General features: G+C 46.5%; 2 protein-coding genes across 2 annotated transcripts; both read left to right on the forward strand.

Annotated features, from left to right (window-relative positions):
* The first annotated feature begins 5,028 nt into the window (after positions 1 to 5,028).
* Positions 5,029 to 8,216, forward strand: LOC127327480 (syntaxin-71). The gene is made up of 9 exons (XM_051354253.1): positions 5,029 to 5,382; positions 5,470 to 5,598; positions 6,531 to 6,702; positions 7,050 to 7,135; positions 7,248 to 7,316; positions 7,389 to 7,433; positions 7,521 to 7,583; positions 7,677 to 7,753; positions 7,920 to 8,216. The coding sequence occupies exons 1-9, from the start codon at positions 5,227 to 5,229 to the stop codon at positions 7,933 to 7,935; spliced, it is 813 nt and encodes a 270-aa protein (XP_051210213.1). The 5' UTR covers positions 5,029 to 5,226; the 3' UTR covers positions 7,936 to 8,216.
* Positions 8,217 to 9,062: 846 nt separating this feature from the next.
* On the forward strand, positions 9,063 to 11,677 carry LOC127327481 (probable histone chaperone ASF1A). The gene is made up of 3 exons (XM_051354254.2): positions 9,063 to 9,250; positions 10,748 to 10,863; positions 11,042 to 11,677. The coding sequence occupies exons 1-3, from the start codon at positions 9,142 to 9,144 to the stop codon at positions 11,444 to 11,446; spliced, it is 630 nt and encodes a 209-aa protein (XP_051210214.1). The 5' UTR covers positions 9,063 to 9,141; the 3' UTR covers positions 11,447 to 11,677.
* Positions 11,678 to 18,105: the final 6,428 nt, after the last annotated feature.

Below are 18,105 nucleotides of genomic sequence, written 5' to 3' on the forward strand. Positions count from 1 at the left end.
TCATGAGAAGCAATCCGTGACAGCCAAAATGTAATGCTTTCACAGCTCTTTTCCACTTCGTATGATTCTGGTATTAGGATATTTAAACCGCGTAGTAGGGTATTTAAACCAGCGTAGATGCATGTAAAATCATACAAATTCATGTTCTTGCCCATCCTTGGGATCATGGAACATTCAAATATGAAGTTATGCGAAAAGTGATTTTGGCTCCCGATCTCCTGTGTTCTCGCCATTTTAAAAAAACTAAAAGATATTTTTACAAGTTACTAAAAAATATGAAAATATTTGTGGAGATTATCCGTGATACATCCCACAATCATGCAAAATCTCAATCTAGAATTCTTTTTATTTTGTGCAAAACAAAAATGACAAAATCTGATATGTTTTGGAGATTTGAAAATGACTACTCGAACCTACACTTTGTCATTTTTGTGAAACTTAGAAAAAACTATTTTAAATTGATTTTTTACACAATTGTGAGATACATCGTAGACTATATTCTGATTTGTTTTCAGAATTTTTGATTTTTGATCAGTGGTGGCCATGTGCACCAGATCTCTATCCCAAGTTACCGGAGTTTAGGACATGCTCCCAGATGCATTGAAGCAAATATAGGCCTTCTTCATGATTTCCCATTATTTCATATGCATCCAAAATGGACGATAAACTCTTAACGTTAGGCTTGTGTCCTTGTAGACATGAATTCTTTAGGAGATAGCACCCTAGGAAATGTTGGTTTGATTTCATGTCTTGCATAACTCCTGCAGTCGCATCATATTCACTTCCTTTCACTTCCCTCTCAAACCTGCCAGCGAGAAATATTAGAAAGGAACCTAGGAGACATTTTGAATATTCAGATCATGATATTAGTTAACAAAATTGCAACTACATATTCACAGAATGAGTTTACATCCCAAAAGAATAAGGGCATACATATTCTCTTTGCATATAACACAGATATATCACCAGCAAGGCAAGCTGAGTGCACAGAGATGGTACTATTGTTAGTTAGGTACTCAGGTTCACTAAAATACCTATGCCAAAAGTTCCACAAGTCAATCCATATTTCATAAGCCATCATTAGATCTTGACATTCAGTGACAAGTGAAACCAATAATATCTTCGTGGTTAAAGCACATCATTTTACCTGCTCAGTCGTTGCATATGAGCCATCATGAAATTCTTTACGAGACAATGCTCCCTAGTGATGTAAAAAATGATTGAACCTGCCAAACAAACAGTTAAGTGTTAGAAGGCATCGACTAAATATCACTTCTCAAATTGGGTCAGGTATGTATAACACGTTGTCCACCACAGATGTGAATTTAAAGTTGAGATACAGTTCAGAGATTAGAGAGAAAAAATAGGCTGACATACTCCTTTCTCAAGAAAAAAAGATTACCACACATGCGGAGGCAATATTGCATGGTAGAGGAGCACGAGATATTCAGGAAAATAGGCTCCCATACTCCATGTGTGCTACCCCTAAAATCGGTTGGCAACTGGGCCACCACCATGCACCCCCCATCATCAGCTCCCCTATCTCTGCCACTGTTTATGTGCCACCTTCAATCATCCCCTGTCATTCACCAAATGGGAATAGTATCGATCATGAATTAATGTCATTTGCATTTTATCCATGAGATCATTTAAGTAGTTTTAACAACATGTGCTTATGCCTGATTCCAATCTTGTGAAACTGATTATATGGTACCACAAAAAAACACCACCACATCAGTTTCACAACAGACAAACATCTCAAGAATTTACTAACAATAAAATCAAATTGTTACATCAACTTTACATCATCCTTTAACTTAGGTTCCTCTCACGAGTCAGCCTCTGGATCATTAAAATCATTGTGGATTCCTCGGAGCTAAAGCTCCAGATTATCCTTGCATTTCACATTTCTCCCAACTCATATAGCATGAAAGGATTAGAATTCTAGTAATCTATGTGCAAATTGTAGTAAACCAATCATTTGATTCACTGCTGCTCGCATAGCAAGAACATACACGAAGAAGTTGGGAAAACAAATGTCGGCCATTAGAGCATCTGTAGTGAAAGGTGTATATGAGGCCTATATCATGATACAATATTGACGGCCTCTAAATAATCTGCGTAGCGTAGAGGAATTATACTATAGAAGATGACCTCTGACAAAATAAACTCACTGAAGCAACCCACTAAAAGATGATCTCTAACTACTATTGTAGTCCAAAATTTACAGCCATGCCTAGGCAAACGATTGTGACATAAAAATTAGATTTCTATAGTTATAGTTTGGCACAATTAGATAGCATCTAGATGCAATAGCAAGACTGAGTTTTTTTTTTAGACAAGTTGTCTTCTAAATCTTAAGGCGTCATACTACATAAATAAGAAATATATGAGTAGCGCCAATCTGGTATTTATTGCACGGCAAGGAACTAAAAGTAAGCTCAGTAAAAGAATAATGTTCATGCAAAAAGCATTAGGATAAAGAAATCTTGGAAGCTATAACTCAACTGGACAAAACTTGCACACACATAATTTGGAAGCTATAGCAGATTAGCCCCATCATTTGGGACATCAGAGATCTGATAAGTTTCTATTTACTCCTAGCAAGCATGACGTGATCCCGCACTCATTTATCTCGGAATAGACCGGCCCTTTGCTTTATCCCGCCTCATGTGTCCTCCTTTATCCCTCTAAGCAGACCGTCTTCTACCTTTGGTTGCCAGCGTCGCTGATCCCATCCAGCAATTGCATGAGGAAAATATCACAGCTGCATACAATTCTTATTAGTATCACAAACTACAAACACCAGATGATTCTAAGCAAAATAATCACCATTCAGTTTAAATATGAACAAATGGTATGTGATTTACAGTAGAATTCATTTCCTGATGCTCGCTTTCCTGGGTGGACATGGTGGTAGTTCCGTCCACATAAATCCGCAAGTGCAACCAACCATGGTTTTTGAGTCGCCGAGTCAAATCAAGTCGCCGAGGCTGCGACTCAGTGTATAGTTGACCAAAGTCGCTGTATAGTCGCCATAAGTCGCTGTATAGTCGCGAGTCGCCGTGATTTTTGGAAAACGACTCGGCGACTATACAACGACTATTCAGCGACTATACATCGACTCAAAAACCATGCAACCAACCAAAGGAGAGGTTCAGGTTTGCCAATAGCATATATATATATGAGGAAAACTTAGAGTAGAGTCATCCATCTTACTACAGAACTCAAAACTACAGAAAGCATAAAGATAAACTGTAAAGACCGACTCCAGATGCATGATATGAGAACAAACATTTGCTGCATATATATATCAAGCATGATATATTATAAATCTAATAAGAACTTAAGAAGAGAGAGAAAAAGGGTGCCACACAATCAGAATACCACAATACCACTGTTTGTAATTCATGTTCAGAAAGTATGGTGAGATTAATGCAATACTTGAAATACATTGGTCAAATAATAACTGATAGAGAAGGACACATAGCCGAATGTATGCTTTACATGTAGGAGGCATCTTTCTAATTTTTAGTACACAAAATCTAAACTGAATACTAAAGAGAATAAAGGGATCGGGACTTCTGTTTTGTAGCACGATACATCAGCTTCTCATATATGATGAGTTGTTCAAAAAACGAATCTTCATTTCCGATTTCGCAGAATCTTAAATACACTGATTGACTATATTTTCACTATTAGAAATCCATAGATGTTATGCGCGATGAAGGAAAATTTGTGAACCATAAGTGCTGAACGCTGTATTTTTTTCCCGAAATGGGGCATCGCCCAGCTTCTGCATCAATAAGTGCTGAAGGCTGTATATAAGAGGAAACGGATTGTAGTTACCTTTCTGTAGAATACACATCTTGCAGCAGTAACATTTGAACGGGAATCAACAATGGAATTAGTCATTGATCCATACAATACTCAAGGAAGCTTAAGGCAAAAGATAAAGAGAGGGTATCACGTAGAGTCCTGGAAAAGAAAACGACATACCATAGGAGTAGGAGGGCAGGCAAGATCTGAAAATAAGCCTGCACCTTGTCTTGCCCATCATCGAACGCCCCAACAGACATTCATCCCCCATGTTAATAGTTGGCGAAAGACCTAATCCAAATCCCCTGACACCAAATCAAAGATTCATTGATTAAATGCTAAGATCAGGCATGCCTTGACAATGGCCTGGATGAAGTTTGGCATGCAAATATTTGCGAGCGGGTGTTGTGCTGGCGAAGCAACATAGAATAAGGAGTAGGATGACTATGTGTTTCAGAAAGAGATGATTGCAGCCGACATGGAGGGGGAGAAGAGAGAACTCACTGCCAGCAGATGGTTGGTGAAGTTGCCGGCTGCAGCAGGTCGAAGTTGCGGCCGCCGGTAGGAGCAGCAGCTCTGGGACGTGACCGGCGGCAGCAGTGGACATGGTCGCCGGCAGCAGCACCCCGGGCATGCGACCACCAGCTCACATCCGCCCCACCATCATTCCTTCGCCGCGGTGACCTTTCTCCTCCCGCGTCACATCCGTCGGCTGCGGCCGTCGCTGAGCGCCATCGTCGGCCATCAGGGCCACGCCTATCCCTTGCCTCGTTATCCCCTACCCTTGGTTGCTAGTCGTGGCGCGGCTGGCCACGGGAGCGAGCGCGAGCATGGAGGCTGGCCGGCAAGCGCGTATGCTCCGTGGTCACCAGTAGGAACGGAGGCGGCGGCGCGATTGGATGGAGAGGCGGCGCAGGCGCACGACTGCGTCCTGGGATTGTGCGTTGAAGCCTTGACGAATACGGGCCGTGATTTCTGGGCTTGGCCCATTGTGGGGCGAGCGATGCACGAGGAAGTCGGACCAAAGGAACGACGCAGCGGGGAATACGACCAAATAGGGGGGAGAAGGGGAACACGTTCCTTCTTTTTAAAAAGTAGTAGAGATAATGATCACACCAAGATAGAGATATGGTCCTAGGATCCTACAAAACTTTTGAACTAGTGAGCCCGATATATCTACGACATTCGGCCCAAACCAGCCCAAATCCAAAACGAGCCAGCCAGGCGCCACCGGCCGGCCAGGCTGTGCGGCGCCCCAGTCTCTGACCAGGGCAGCCTCTCTCGGTTTCGTCTCCTCCCTTTCCCCGTCCAGTTCTCCACCTGCTCACCACCGGCCGGCAGCTTGCGGTTGCTCCTCGCCGCCTTCCTCCCCAATCCCCCTCCCGCCGGCGAGATCGGGGCGCGAGGATGACGGTGATCGACATCCTCACGCGGGTGGACGCCATCTGCCAGAAGTACGACAAGTACGACGTCGACAAGCTCAACGGCGCCAACGTCGCCGGCGAGGACCCCTTCGCCCGCCTCTACGGCTCCGTCGACGCCGAGATCTCCCAGTGCGAGGAGGTACGCGCTTCCGATCCTGCTCTGCTCCCCGCGGTGGGCTGGCGTCGAGGTCCCCTCGATCTGAATCTGACCGGTTGTTTGGTGCAGAAAGCGGAGGCGGCGAAGCAGGAGAAGAGCCGGGCCGCGGTGGTCGCCATCAATGCCGAGATCCGGCGCGCCAAGGCCAAGCTCATCGAGGAGGACATGCCCAAGCTCATGCGCCTCGCCGTGAAGAAGGTTTGCTCATCGCTTACGCTGCCCCCCGCGCTAGATCTGCTAGTTTTGTCACCCTAGGACTTGCTATCCATGCTTACTAGTAGCGGCGACCAGCTCACCTATACTGCCTAAATTTAGCACGCGGCCAATTTGGTGATGTTTAGGATTGGGGGGATTAGATTGTTTTACAGAATTTCCGGGAAAGATATATCCGGGATTTGGGCTGATAGACTGTGGTAACAATATTTTGGTTTTCAGAGGATTGCTAGGATGATGTTCCCCTGAAAAAAAAAAAAGAGAGAAGATGATGTTTGTGTGCTGATTATACAAAAAAATTGCAGGTCTTGTATGTTGCAATGTATTTTCATTTGTTTGTTGGTATAGGTGATATCTAGGCCTATGTACATCGATGCTCAATTCAATGATTGTCTGCATATGGCCAGTATAAACCGTATTGGGCCTTAGCCATCATCAGCCTCACCCGCTTGCCATTTTCCAAATGCATAGCTATTTATTCGAATTAGATAAAGGAGGTATTGTACTTTGGTTGATACCAAGCAATTCAATCTGGTGTTGCTGTTGTTTTTGGGTCTATCTACTCCTTGCCCTGCCCCATCCCATTGTTGTTCAACTCATGCCAGTACTATTGCCTTGCTGTGCACTAAGATTTGGGAGGTTATGCATGAGCACTGAGCAAGGAATTACCTGGTCGGTTTTACTTGTATGCTTGTCTGTTCTATTCTATTTTCTGTTCTCTTTTAGCAAATATGTCTGTATAGTTTAGTTTATGTTCTGCATAATTATGATAAGGTAGCACTTTGCTAGTGTGATTTTTTTTTTTGGGTTAAACAAGCAAGCCACATAGAATTTGGCTGTATTAGTTCCAAAGATGTTCTTCATTGAGACGCTAGGTTTATGTGTTCTCCTGAGATTTTCTTCATGTGTTGTGACAGGTCAAAGGGCTCACAAAGGAGGAACTTACGACCCGTAGCGAACTGGTTTCTGCCTTACCTGATAGAATTCAGTCAATACCAGATGGTAGTGCTACTGCGGCAAAGAGCAATGGAGGTTGGGGAGCCTCAGGATCCCGTCCCGGTGGGGGCATTAAGTTCGACTCTACTTCTGGTTAGTGAGCGTCATTTATTGTATCACCTGAGCCATCTGTTACGTATTGATATTGGAAAGATCTGCCCAAGTTTCTGTTAAACCTTATGCATTACATGTTCAGATAAACACTAAGTAGCTTCATTTTGTTTGTATTAGCGTTGGATGCACGGAATTTGTTAGCATTGTAAATTTGAATTGAGCTAGCATGTCGCAATGCGTGAAAGTTGCTTGAGCAATGGATATTCTGTTTGTTTCGTCGTCACCTCTTGCATGAGCTTGTCAGATGCCCTACATAATTTCTTTCTATCCTTTTGTGGGTCACTAACTTATCCTTTTTTGTTTCCCTCACCACTTGATGAATACAGATGGGAACTTTGATGACGAATACTTTAAGGGCACAGAAGAATCAAACAAGTTTCGTCAGGAATATGAGATGCGTAGAATGAAACAGGTAAAATTCTGATTCACCAAACTGATGGTTTTCTTATGTTCCGTTTTCCACTTCCACTGGATGTGAGAACTTCTGCGTAACCAGACCTGCATTTTGCAATGATATTCTGCAGGATGAAGGTTTAGATATCATTGGTGAAGGGCTGGAAACTCTGAGAAACATGGCAGCTGATATGAACGAGGTTACAATCCTGTGTTTCTTTCCTAGTCATAAGATGATTATGTGTAGTGTACTAAATTGCTGTGATCATCAGGAATTGGATAGGCAAGTTCCCTTGATGGATGAAATGGATGACAAGGTTTGTTCTTTGTGAACCATTACCCTCTTGTTTTTCATCTGGCAAATTGTCTCAGAAATGCTTAATTTGTGAAAAATGGTAATGCAGGTGGATAGGGCAAATGCAGATCTGAAGAATACCAACGTGAGACTAAAGCAGACTATTCTACAGGTACAGTTTGCTCTTCTCTTTCCTGACTAATGCACCCAGCCACAACTTGGTGAGCTCATATGTACATGTTTCCCCCCTTTGGCTTGTTATCAGATGAGATCCAGCCGCAACTTCTGCATCGACATTGTCCTGCTCTGTGTCATACTTGGCATTGCTGCCTACCTTTACAAGTGAGTAATCTCCTTCGCCAAGAAACCTAAGTAAACCACCCCAGTGGACATTCTCTTTCTGCCATTAACTAGCTTGTATGTGGACCAGTCACCATTTTGTATCGCTATCCCACATTTTTTTACTCCCGCTAATAGTTTTGCTTTGTGCTTCTTTAATGTCTCGCAGTGTGCTAAAAAAGTGAGGCTGCCTTGGAAACCACTCATGTTGCATCGCGCGGCTCATCTACGTGTTATGTCTCCTCATGACGGGTTTCGACCCCAGTGTGCCACCACGAGTTATTTCTTTCATCTCATATGTGTAATACCATCATGGTGCTATTAGACTGCTCGATGGAGCAGTGAACATTGTGTGTGTGAAGACCTGATGTCTGCTGTATGTGTATATTTGGGAGTAAATTTCGTAGCGAAGAGTACAAGATCATTCTTTTGTTTTATATAAACCTGCCCATGTATATTTCCGTCCCCCTCAGGCCTTTTTCTTTCTGAGATATTTGGCTTTGCACTGGACCTGTCTGTTGATAAACATCAGGCTGCGCTCACCGTTGCAGTGTACCCGCGTGCTACGGCTGACGTATCAACCTAGGGTAAAACATCAATGCAACCAAGAATATATAGAAAAATAACAAGACATAAATTCGTCGTTGCGTCAGATTCGAAGAGCAACGCTTGGAACTTGATTTGCATTTTTGCCCAGTTCAGTAGCAGCAGCATATGACGAAAATTCACTTTAAAGCTCCGGGTACAGGCAGCTCAAAAATTCTGAAAATATGAACACTCAATTTCATATTTTCAAAAAATTATAAGAATATTGTAGATGTAACTAATGATGGCAATTAGAAGTGTGAAAAAAATTCAACATGAAATTCCTTGTGGTCTGTGCTCGGTAAGAATGACAAACCTGACAAAGTTTGGAAGCTTGGAAAATCAGGCACGGTTCACCACAACGCAAATCTGAAACATTTGTCATTTTTGGTGAGCCCATAATGCAAAGTATTTCTTATTGATTTTTTGTACAGTGGTAGAATACATCGTCTACTACATCCAGGATTGCTTACAGTTTTTTGTTTTTTTGAAACATTCAAATCGAGTTCTCAAAATTTTCAAAATAAATCCCGAGCTCCACAACCCACGAGGCTCCCCCCGGCTCAACTCGTCTCTCCCAGAGTAGCGCTGGCGCGGCTTCGGCCCTCTCTAAACCTGGAAAGCTTCTCCCGCCAACCCCAATTCCCCCTTCCCGCCCTTCCCTCCCTCCTGCCCCCAAATAGGCCGCGCTCCTCCGCTCCTCGGCTCGGACAACCCTCCACTCCACCCGGACCCGGAACAACCCCAAACCGCCGCGTCCCCTTGTCGATTTGACGCGGTCGGCGGCGGCGGCGGCGGCGGCGAGGATGAGCGCGGTGAACATCACCAACGTGGCGGTGCTGGACAACCCCACCGCCTTCCTCAACCCCTTCCAGTTCGAGATCTCCTACGAGTGCCTCGTCGCCCTCGACGACGGTAAGCCCCCTTTCTCTCCCTCTCTGCCCCCTTTTACCGATTTGGTCGATTGTCGCGTCGTGGCGGCGGCGGCATCCTAGGGTTTCGTCGCGTCGCGGGCAGTTGGTAGGAGGTGCCGTCTTCCGATCCGTGGAACCCGACCTGGTCGGCGCCGTTCGGTTCTCTTCTGTTCTGCTCTGCTCCCTCCGTAGAGGTCGCCCGCGATAGGTGTGGCGTGTAGGGAATCAGGAACGGCGCACCGGGCGGCGCCGGCGCGAGCTTTTCCTCTGTGATGATTTCCGCGTCTATATTATCTTGCGTAAGGGAGAAATGCTCTTCTCTCTGGGTTTTCTTGGATTCAGAGACCAGTCGACGAACCGGATGAATTACATGTAGCTCGAAGCTGATCCGTGGCAAAGAGAGCCGGATGGGAAGATTCCGTGGAGCGAAACCTCAAGTGCTGGTCTATTGTTTTTCTAGCACACAAGTTACCGCCCGTTTTTTTTTTTTTTTGCTGGAATTGCATTGAACATGGATGTTCTAGATTGCTTCCCTTTTTCACTTTCTGATGAAGTAACAGCAAGGCGCATAATGAAGGCAGCTAATTCCAATAGACTTTCTAGTCTGCTGACAAATCTATTAATGAACTGTTACGATAATAGATTCAGTCCCACCTGTTGTATCAGGAATGAATGAAGTGAAGTACAGGACATCCAAAATAAGCCAGATATTATTAGAGAGGGGCATAACCTGATTGATTGGATTATTGAGCTTTATCCTTAACTAAGGCGACACATGAAGTCACACCTCACAACTATTCTTTCTCAGCCCTTAGAAAGACCATCAGACTATGTAAAAGGGAAGTTAACCGAAAAGAAACAGTATAGTAATACGGACATTATGCCTTCTCTTGTTAAGGGGAATGAGAGTACTCAGTCTTCTATGCCATTCTGACTTGTCTTAGTTGGGACTTTTCTGTTGAGATGCCAGTTCCCCTTGCCTATAATAATTCTGTTAAAATACTTCTACTATAATAATTGCTGAATGCTGATTATCTATCTGCGCCAATCATTTAATAGTTCATAGTATTTTGGAGGCACAGATATTTGTTCAGGTCTTGCTATTTTCAGGAAACCATCCAGTGGTCTGGGACTGTAGATTGCCATGGAGAAAATGTTTGCTTAGTTCAGATGCCACAAATATTTGCCATTGCTTCAGTAGACTTGTAGTTTGTACACAATGCCACAACGGAGCATAACCATAGCGGAATAAACGTACACTACAATGTAATGTCTTATGATATGCTTTGTGCCATCAAACAATACCCTTTTCTAAAACTAGGTTGAGCTAATTTTAATTTCTGTGCAACCTTTCCAAGTGCGTATACAGGTACAGCTGCTGTTTTTAAGAAAACAAATATTTCTTTTCTGAAGTTAGTTTCTTTGTATATTTATGTTCATTCTTTGATGGTTCAGACTTGCTAATTTATTGATGAAGTTTGTTGTTTGACCTTTTTAGATCTGGAATGGAAACTCACATATGTTGGATCAGCTGAAGATGAAACCTATGATCAGCAACTTGAAAGTGTTTTTGTTGGACCCGTCAATGTTGGGACCTACCGTTTTGTGCTTCAGGTAAAGTAGACCTGTCATACTATCAACCGAGTCCAGTATCTTCATTATGCACAGTCCAGAAATCTTTAACTTTTCAAGTCTTCCTCGCACTGTATTTTCTATGTTACTTAAGCCTCATAGCTCATACTTCAGAATATTAAATATGCATCTGAAAGCTGATGTTACATTTTAATTTCAGGCGGACCCACCGGACCCTTCAAAGATCCGTGAAGAAGACATCATCGGTGTCACTGTGCTGCTATTAACATGCTCCTATGTGGGTCAGGAGTTCATGAGAGTGGGTTACTACGTGAACAACGATTACGACGATGAGCAGCTGAGAGAAGAGCCTCCAGCAAAGCTGTTGCTCGATAGGGTGCAGAGGAACATTTTGGCTGACAAGCCCCGTGTCACCAAGTTCCCTATCAACTTCCATCCTGAACCAGGCACAAGCACAGAACAGCCACAGCAGGAAGAAGCGCAGCAACAGGAAGAAGCGCAGCAGCTGGCTTCACCAGAACCGCAGACGGCTCCTCTAGAACCACTGACGGCCCCGCTAGAATCCAATCTGGGTGATGAAATTAAGCAGAGTGCTGCTGTATGATTGGAGCTGGGATGCTGGCGTTTTGTTGTCCATGCCTCTTAGGGTGTCTTGTAATGTTATGAATTTACTGTGGTGGGCATCGCAATTGTTTCCGTGTCTGTAGACGATTCACAATCTGTTCTGTCACAGTTGTTTGTTGTTAGTTATTTTGTACCCTAGCCTGTTGTGTTGCAAATAGTGGATGAACTTTTACACTGGAGTTATTATTTGTTATGAACCACACATTGGTTACCCGGGTGTTTCTCTCTGCCATAGACTGTAACCAGGTCATGAATCTATTATGGTTGGTTGTGGTCAAATAGTCGGTAAGGATTTATAGAAAAATATGTGCATAGAAACATCGATGTTAATGGGCTGCACCAACTACGGCCCATTAAGAAAGATTTTAGGTATTCGTTAGCCTGCAGACAGTCGGGCCAGACTGCGTGGAGGAAAAAATAGTTTGATTGGTTACTTGCACGCCTCCTTCAGCTTGGCCGGCGCGGGTTGTAAAGCACCTTGGGGCAAGGCTAGAAGACAACGTTTGAATTGACCGTTTCTCCTCAGCCAGCCTTGGTGTGTGCAAAATCAGAGCAACGGTGTGGGAGGTCGTGCAGGCAGGGAGATGGCGGGAGCTCGGGCTCACCGCCTATCGAATCCTTACCCTATTAAGTTGCGCCGTTCTACTCCGAAAATCCAAATCTAGCAATTTTCTCCCATTCGACCTCTTCGAGATTGAGATCCGAGATGATGTTGGGCGAGTCAGTTGTGTTGAGCACGGCGATGGCTTACCTGCCGGCTACACCGTCTGCGATGTCGACGGAGGTCCTATCGGATACACCATCAAGTGTGGCGACGGTTGTCCTGCATTCTTCTCCGTCGTCCCCGACCTCTGTGATGTGTGAGTTGGATTCAGTGGTAAAACATTTCTAACCTCCTTGGTAGATGTTGGTAGATCTATTAGAATTTTTGCTAGGCTAAGGTACATCTGTCTCAACTAGTGGTAGATGTTGGTAGATCTGTGTTAGGTTTGTTCGTTCTTGCTATAGCAATGGTGGATTTGTGCTAGGTATGTTCTTTCATGGTGCAAGAATCGTAGATTTATGACTTTTTTGCTCATGCCTAGCTAAACCATGCAAATCTTTTGATGAATATGAACTTTTTTTTTTGAACAAACGATGAATATGAACTCATATTGTTTAAAACCATGTACTACTTACTGAGCATCTCCAGCCGCGTCCCCCAAAGCGTCCCCCAAACCGCGCCGGATTGAGCGTTTGGGGGACTTGTTTTGTTCGTGCCGCCTTTGGGGACGTCGCTCCCCAGCCGCGCCCCCCAAACGCCTCCCCCAAACATTTAAAATACTTTTTTTGGCATTTTTATTTCAATTTCCACAAACTAATACATAATTGGGAACGTGGTTTCCACTAACTAATACATAGTTGGAACCGTGGTGGACACAAATATAAAATATTGCAAATAAACTAAACCTAACTAGGCCGTGCATCGGAGGTTTCCTGTGTTCGCTGCTAAGAAAGAACACTCGAGGGCACACCTAGTCACCTAAACTGGAAAATCCAGCGGGAGGATGGTGCCCTTGTTGGTTCTACCGATGAGGTGAACAGGCAGAAACCTCCGTGCACGTATTCGCTGCGAAGAAACAACACTCAGTCGTCCTCCTCGTCGGTGCTGTCATCGTGGGAGTCCCTGTCGCCGAGGTAGTCCCGGCGGCAGCGCCTCTCGTCTAAGACCTTGACGCTCATGTCCCTGTTGCCGAAGTAGGAGAACACGAGGATGAAGCCGGCTTCGAGGCTGTGGTGGCGCGCGAACTTCTCCCAGCCGATGTTGAGGTACATCTTGCCGCGCGCGTCGACGATCCACTGGTAGTAGCCGCACGAATGCTCCCGCAGATGCATCTTGCGCGGGCGTACGCCGCCGACGTACTCGGCGAAGGAGTCCGGCAGCCTCTGGATGCCGCGCCGGTCGCCCTTGAGGACGAGGACGAACTCGAACAGCACGTCCGGCTCCACGTCCATCTCCGACGATGAAGACGACGGCATGGGAGGCGACGACGAGCGTTCAGCTATGCCGCGGCCACGACCACGACCACGACCACGGCCGCGGCCGCGAGGTCGGCCTCCGTCTCTACCAGACATAGCGTCGAGTCTTGTTGAGAGATGGTGGTGGCTATGGTTTGGGAGAGAGGCGCTAGGGTTTGTGTGTGAGAGGGACGATGAGAGGCGCCCCTTTTTATAGGCCGGAGGGAGGTGGATGAGCGGTGGCGCTCATTAACGCCGGCACGCAGAGCTAGGCGCGACAGGACGCGTCGCTGCGCCCTCTGTGGGAACTGCACCATCACTGCGGGAACTGCACCGTCGCTGCGCGCCAATAACTTCCGTCGCGAGTTAGGCGACGGTTAGGTTAAAATTAATTGTGCCACTGACGGGTCGGCCCCGCCACTCCCCGCCTCGCTTTTCGGTGTGTCCGGCGTCCCCGGTGCGTCCCCTGTGGGACGGGGACGGGCTCGAGGCGCCGGACACCGTATCGGGGTGCGCCGGACAAAAATGGGCTTTGGGGGACGCGGCTGGAACACATTTTTGGTCCGGCGCGCCCCAAATCTCTTTGGGGGACGCTTTGGGGGACGCGGCTGGAGATGCTCTTAGTGAGTCAATTGAAATAGAATAATAAATCCTAGAAACCAATAGCCTCATTTGAAATACCTCTTGTTCATTGAGAAACATGTTCATTAAAAGCTATTCTTTGGAAGTAAATAACTAGTCATCAACCATGCCTTATAGGACTTAAAGCTAATCATGGTTCTTTACATGTTAAAAATATGACAGCTATTATCCATTATGTGTTAATATGATGTTTATGATGTACTACGCCACTTATATGTGATACCAAAAGTTAATCAAAACCCTAATAATAAACTTGTTTGTGAAATCACTCTAAAAGTGCAACATACCCTAAATAAATTATTACAACTCACCAATCCTAAATCATCGGGGTTAGGTTACGCTCAAAACGATCGCATCTCATATCTATCCATTATAGCATATTTGCCATTTCTGTAAACATTTTCCTTACCGGACGATGATGCTATTTTTATATGATTGGAAGCAACTTCTTGATTATATTCTAAAACAACCTTAAACCCATCTATGCATCGAGGAGAGCATCTAACAAGATTCTTGTTTATAGTGGGTACATGTTGCACGTTCTTCCCTGAAGTAAAATTTAGATATACCGTGCCAACACCATCAACAGAGGAATGTGACCCATTCTCCAATACTATGAACGAATCTTGAGTGTAATGGTGAGAAGTGAACATAGATATGTGGGCACACACATGAATATTAGCACCCAAATCAATCCACCAACGTAGATATTGAATATCGAAAGAACGGTAAATAAATTATCATAGCCAAAAATATTGCAAGCGGTCATGCCGTTGACACTCTTGGGACCTTTTTTTTCCTCCACGGACTATGGAAGTCCTCAGAAAAGTGGCCAAGCTCTCCACATGTGAAGCGATCTAGGTCAGCCTTGTCTAGTTTCTTATTTTTGAAGGTAATAGTCTTGACATGCTTATTGAAGACAGGATTATTGTTCCTTTTGTTCTTGTCATAGGATTTTTCTTCACCATGTCGTCGCTAGACTAACTCTCACCTCCTTTCTTGGTAGTGTACTTTCCCCGAGTCTTCTCCTGAACATCAAGAGACATTATCAGATTTTCAACTGATATCTCATATATCTTGTGTTTGAGAGTTGTGGTAAAGTTCCTATATGTAGCAGGCAGCTTTGCAATAATGCATCCAACCACGAACTTATCAGGCAAGGTACACTTAAAGAGTTTGAGCTATCCGCCAATGCACCATATCTTATGAGCTTATTCAACTATAGAACGGTTACTCTCTATCTTGTAGCCATGGAAACTTCCCATGATGTACATTTCACTGCTTGCATATGTTCCACCGAATTTAGTGTTGAGTACATCCCAAAGCTCTTTTTCCACCAAGTTGTGCATGTACATATCGCATATACGATCAATAAGAACGCTAAGAAGACATCTTCTTAGGAGATTTTTCAGATGAAGGGAGCTTTATTACACAAATATAGCATCGTGAGGATACAGTTCATAAGACCTTATACCTGGCCTTTGCATAACTAAGATGCACACAATCACACAAATAAAAGTTACAAACGTGAAATACAGGAACCTTAATTTTGTGAAAGACATATATTGCTGGAGGGAGCTTTATTACACAAATTTTTAGCCCTCTGTGCAAAATTTGTGCCAGAAATATGAGCTTGCGGACATGTATAATATCAAGCCTGTTCCGCCTCAAGTGGTTTTAGATAGGATCAAGAGTGAGAGCAGTTTGGAGAATAGTGTTGGTCTTTTGGCTCAGATTGACCTGCGTCTTGTAGATACCCTGCTCCTCCTAGTTGTTGTTGCAACAAAATCTAAACCTAGTTTATCGATGGTGCATCTCTGATCATTGATCATTGATCATCCTTTATTAATAGTTAGTAAAATATCTAAAAATGCTAAATTATGAGTATATCTTAGTTCCGGCGTCGTGTTTGCCCGACGCCGTTTGAGGAACGCAGGCTGAAGATACTCTCATATAAATGAAGTTATAGACTAGGCTCTTCGCTCTGAACCCAACAAACCCTTTGGTTACAGAAGTGCTGTGTCTCCGGTGTTCTGTCGTGGTCGTCAATCTACAGTTGTTCTGGTCGCATGGATAGTTCTGAACTTCTACTATCGTGCCATGTTCAGTTGTTTTGTACAGGCAGAATAATATTTTTTTCTGCTGCACACAGATTAACAAAACGTGTGACGCGTGACGGAAGCCAAATTAGAAAACAACGCCATGTTTTCCCTGAGGGCATCTCCAGCGGCGCGACACATTTTAGCGTCCGCGCGCGTCCGTTTGCGTCGGCCCTTTTGGTCGAAAACTACCGCGCGTCCGTTTGCGTCGGGGGTGGCTCCAGCGGCACGACGCATTTTTTTAGGACGAATCATTTTTTTGAACTGAAACATAATTTACAAAAACTGAAACATAACTTACATACTTGAAAACATAATAAAAAAAAAACCTAAAACGCCTACTGCTGCGCATCGTCGCCGTGCTGCTCCTCGTCGCTGTCGAGCAAGATGATCTCCGGTACGTCCCACGGCCAGTAGCCATCCGGGGGAGCGTACGCCGGGCGCGATGGCGGTGCTCGAGGTTGAGGAGGCTGCGGCTGAGGCGGCGGTGGAGGCGCCCAGGGCTGCGGCTGTGGCGGCGGATGAGGAGCCCAGCCATAAGGTTGTGGCGGCGGTGGGGGAGGCGCCCAGACATAAGGCTGTGGCGGCGGTGGGGGAGGCGCCCAAGGCTGTGGCGGCGGTGGAGGAGGCGCCGCCGAGTCCAGAAGCGCCTGTCGAAGGGCTTCATCGGCGGACAGGCCAGGCGGCATGACAGCGGTGGCGTAGCGGGGCAACGGCGGCTGCACCGGCGCGTCGTACTCGGAGACGAGGAGGCCGAGCTTGGCCATCTCGTCGTCCGTCATGTTGTCCGGGAACTCGAAGTTCCGGCCCTCCGCCATGGCCTGCTGCCATTCGTGGAAGACGAGGCCGACGTAGTCGTCGCTGTCGTCCTTCACCTCCTCGCTATGGTACGCGAGCGCCTCGATGTAGTCGTCGTCGTCGTAGACGGCGTAGGCTTCGTCGTCGTCGTCCTCGTCCTCGCGGTCGTTGTGCTGCGGCTGCTCACGTCGCGTCGGCGCCTGCTGACGACGAGCCGGCGGTGCAGGGCCGAAGGGATAATCCCTGTCGCCCATGAAGCCAGCCCGTCGTCTGCTGTCCGTCTCCGTGGATAGGTACGTACGCCAACTCTCCGAGTCGATGGCGTACGCCGGATCGGCGCGGAGGTCCTCCGGCAGATATCGCCTCCTGCGCCGGATCTCCTTGGTCCGCTCGTGCTCGCGCGCGTGTACCGGAGGGATGGGCACCCGGCGGCAGTGAGCCGCCACCGCCAGTACCGCACGCCGGACCAGGCGTCGCACGGCACCCATCTGCCGTGCATGAGCCTCCCCACCGTGACGGGGAGCGGCACCTTCTTGCTGCCGCTGCCGGAGGCCTCGAAGTCGTTCTTCTTCCCCATGGCGCAGCGGCGGTTGTGGTGCGAGTGGAGCTGTGGGCGAAGGAGCAACGCGGCCGCTGGACTTTTAAGGGCGGCCGCGCACGGGATACGATGCCATTGAAGGCGGCGCAGAAGCCCAGCCGCCCGCCGCTGCACGCGCACGTGAAGTCGCGGCATTCATGGCGGCGCAGACGCGGAAGCGCTGACCGCGGAAGCGATGGCCGCGGAAGCGATGCCCTCCATGCAGGCTCGCTGCCAGGCGGGTCCGGTGGAGACCGCAGCGGACACTTTGCGCGTCCGCGCAGCGTCCGCCGAGACGCAAACCTGCCGCATATTTGGGCCAGGTTTGCGTCTCCGCGGGGCCCGGTCACTTTGCGTCGTACCGCTGGAGAGGGTGCCAGACGCATTTACGCGCTGGAGATGCCGTGAGGAGGAATAATCCGGCGAGGTGTCAAGCCCCAGAAAAGGCCACGGCAGTCGGCCGGCAGAACATGCTGCTGCCATGCCCGATCTGATCTGCTCCGCTTTGAAAAGCACCAAAAGTGG

This window comes from Lolium perenne, chromosome 1 (genome assembly GCF_019359855.2).
Source record: "Lolium perenne isolate Kyuss_39 chromosome 1, Kyuss_2.0, whole genome shotgun sequence".
Classification (NCBI taxonomy): Eukaryota; Viridiplantae; Streptophyta; class Magnoliopsida; order Poales; family Poaceae; genus Lolium; species Lolium perenne.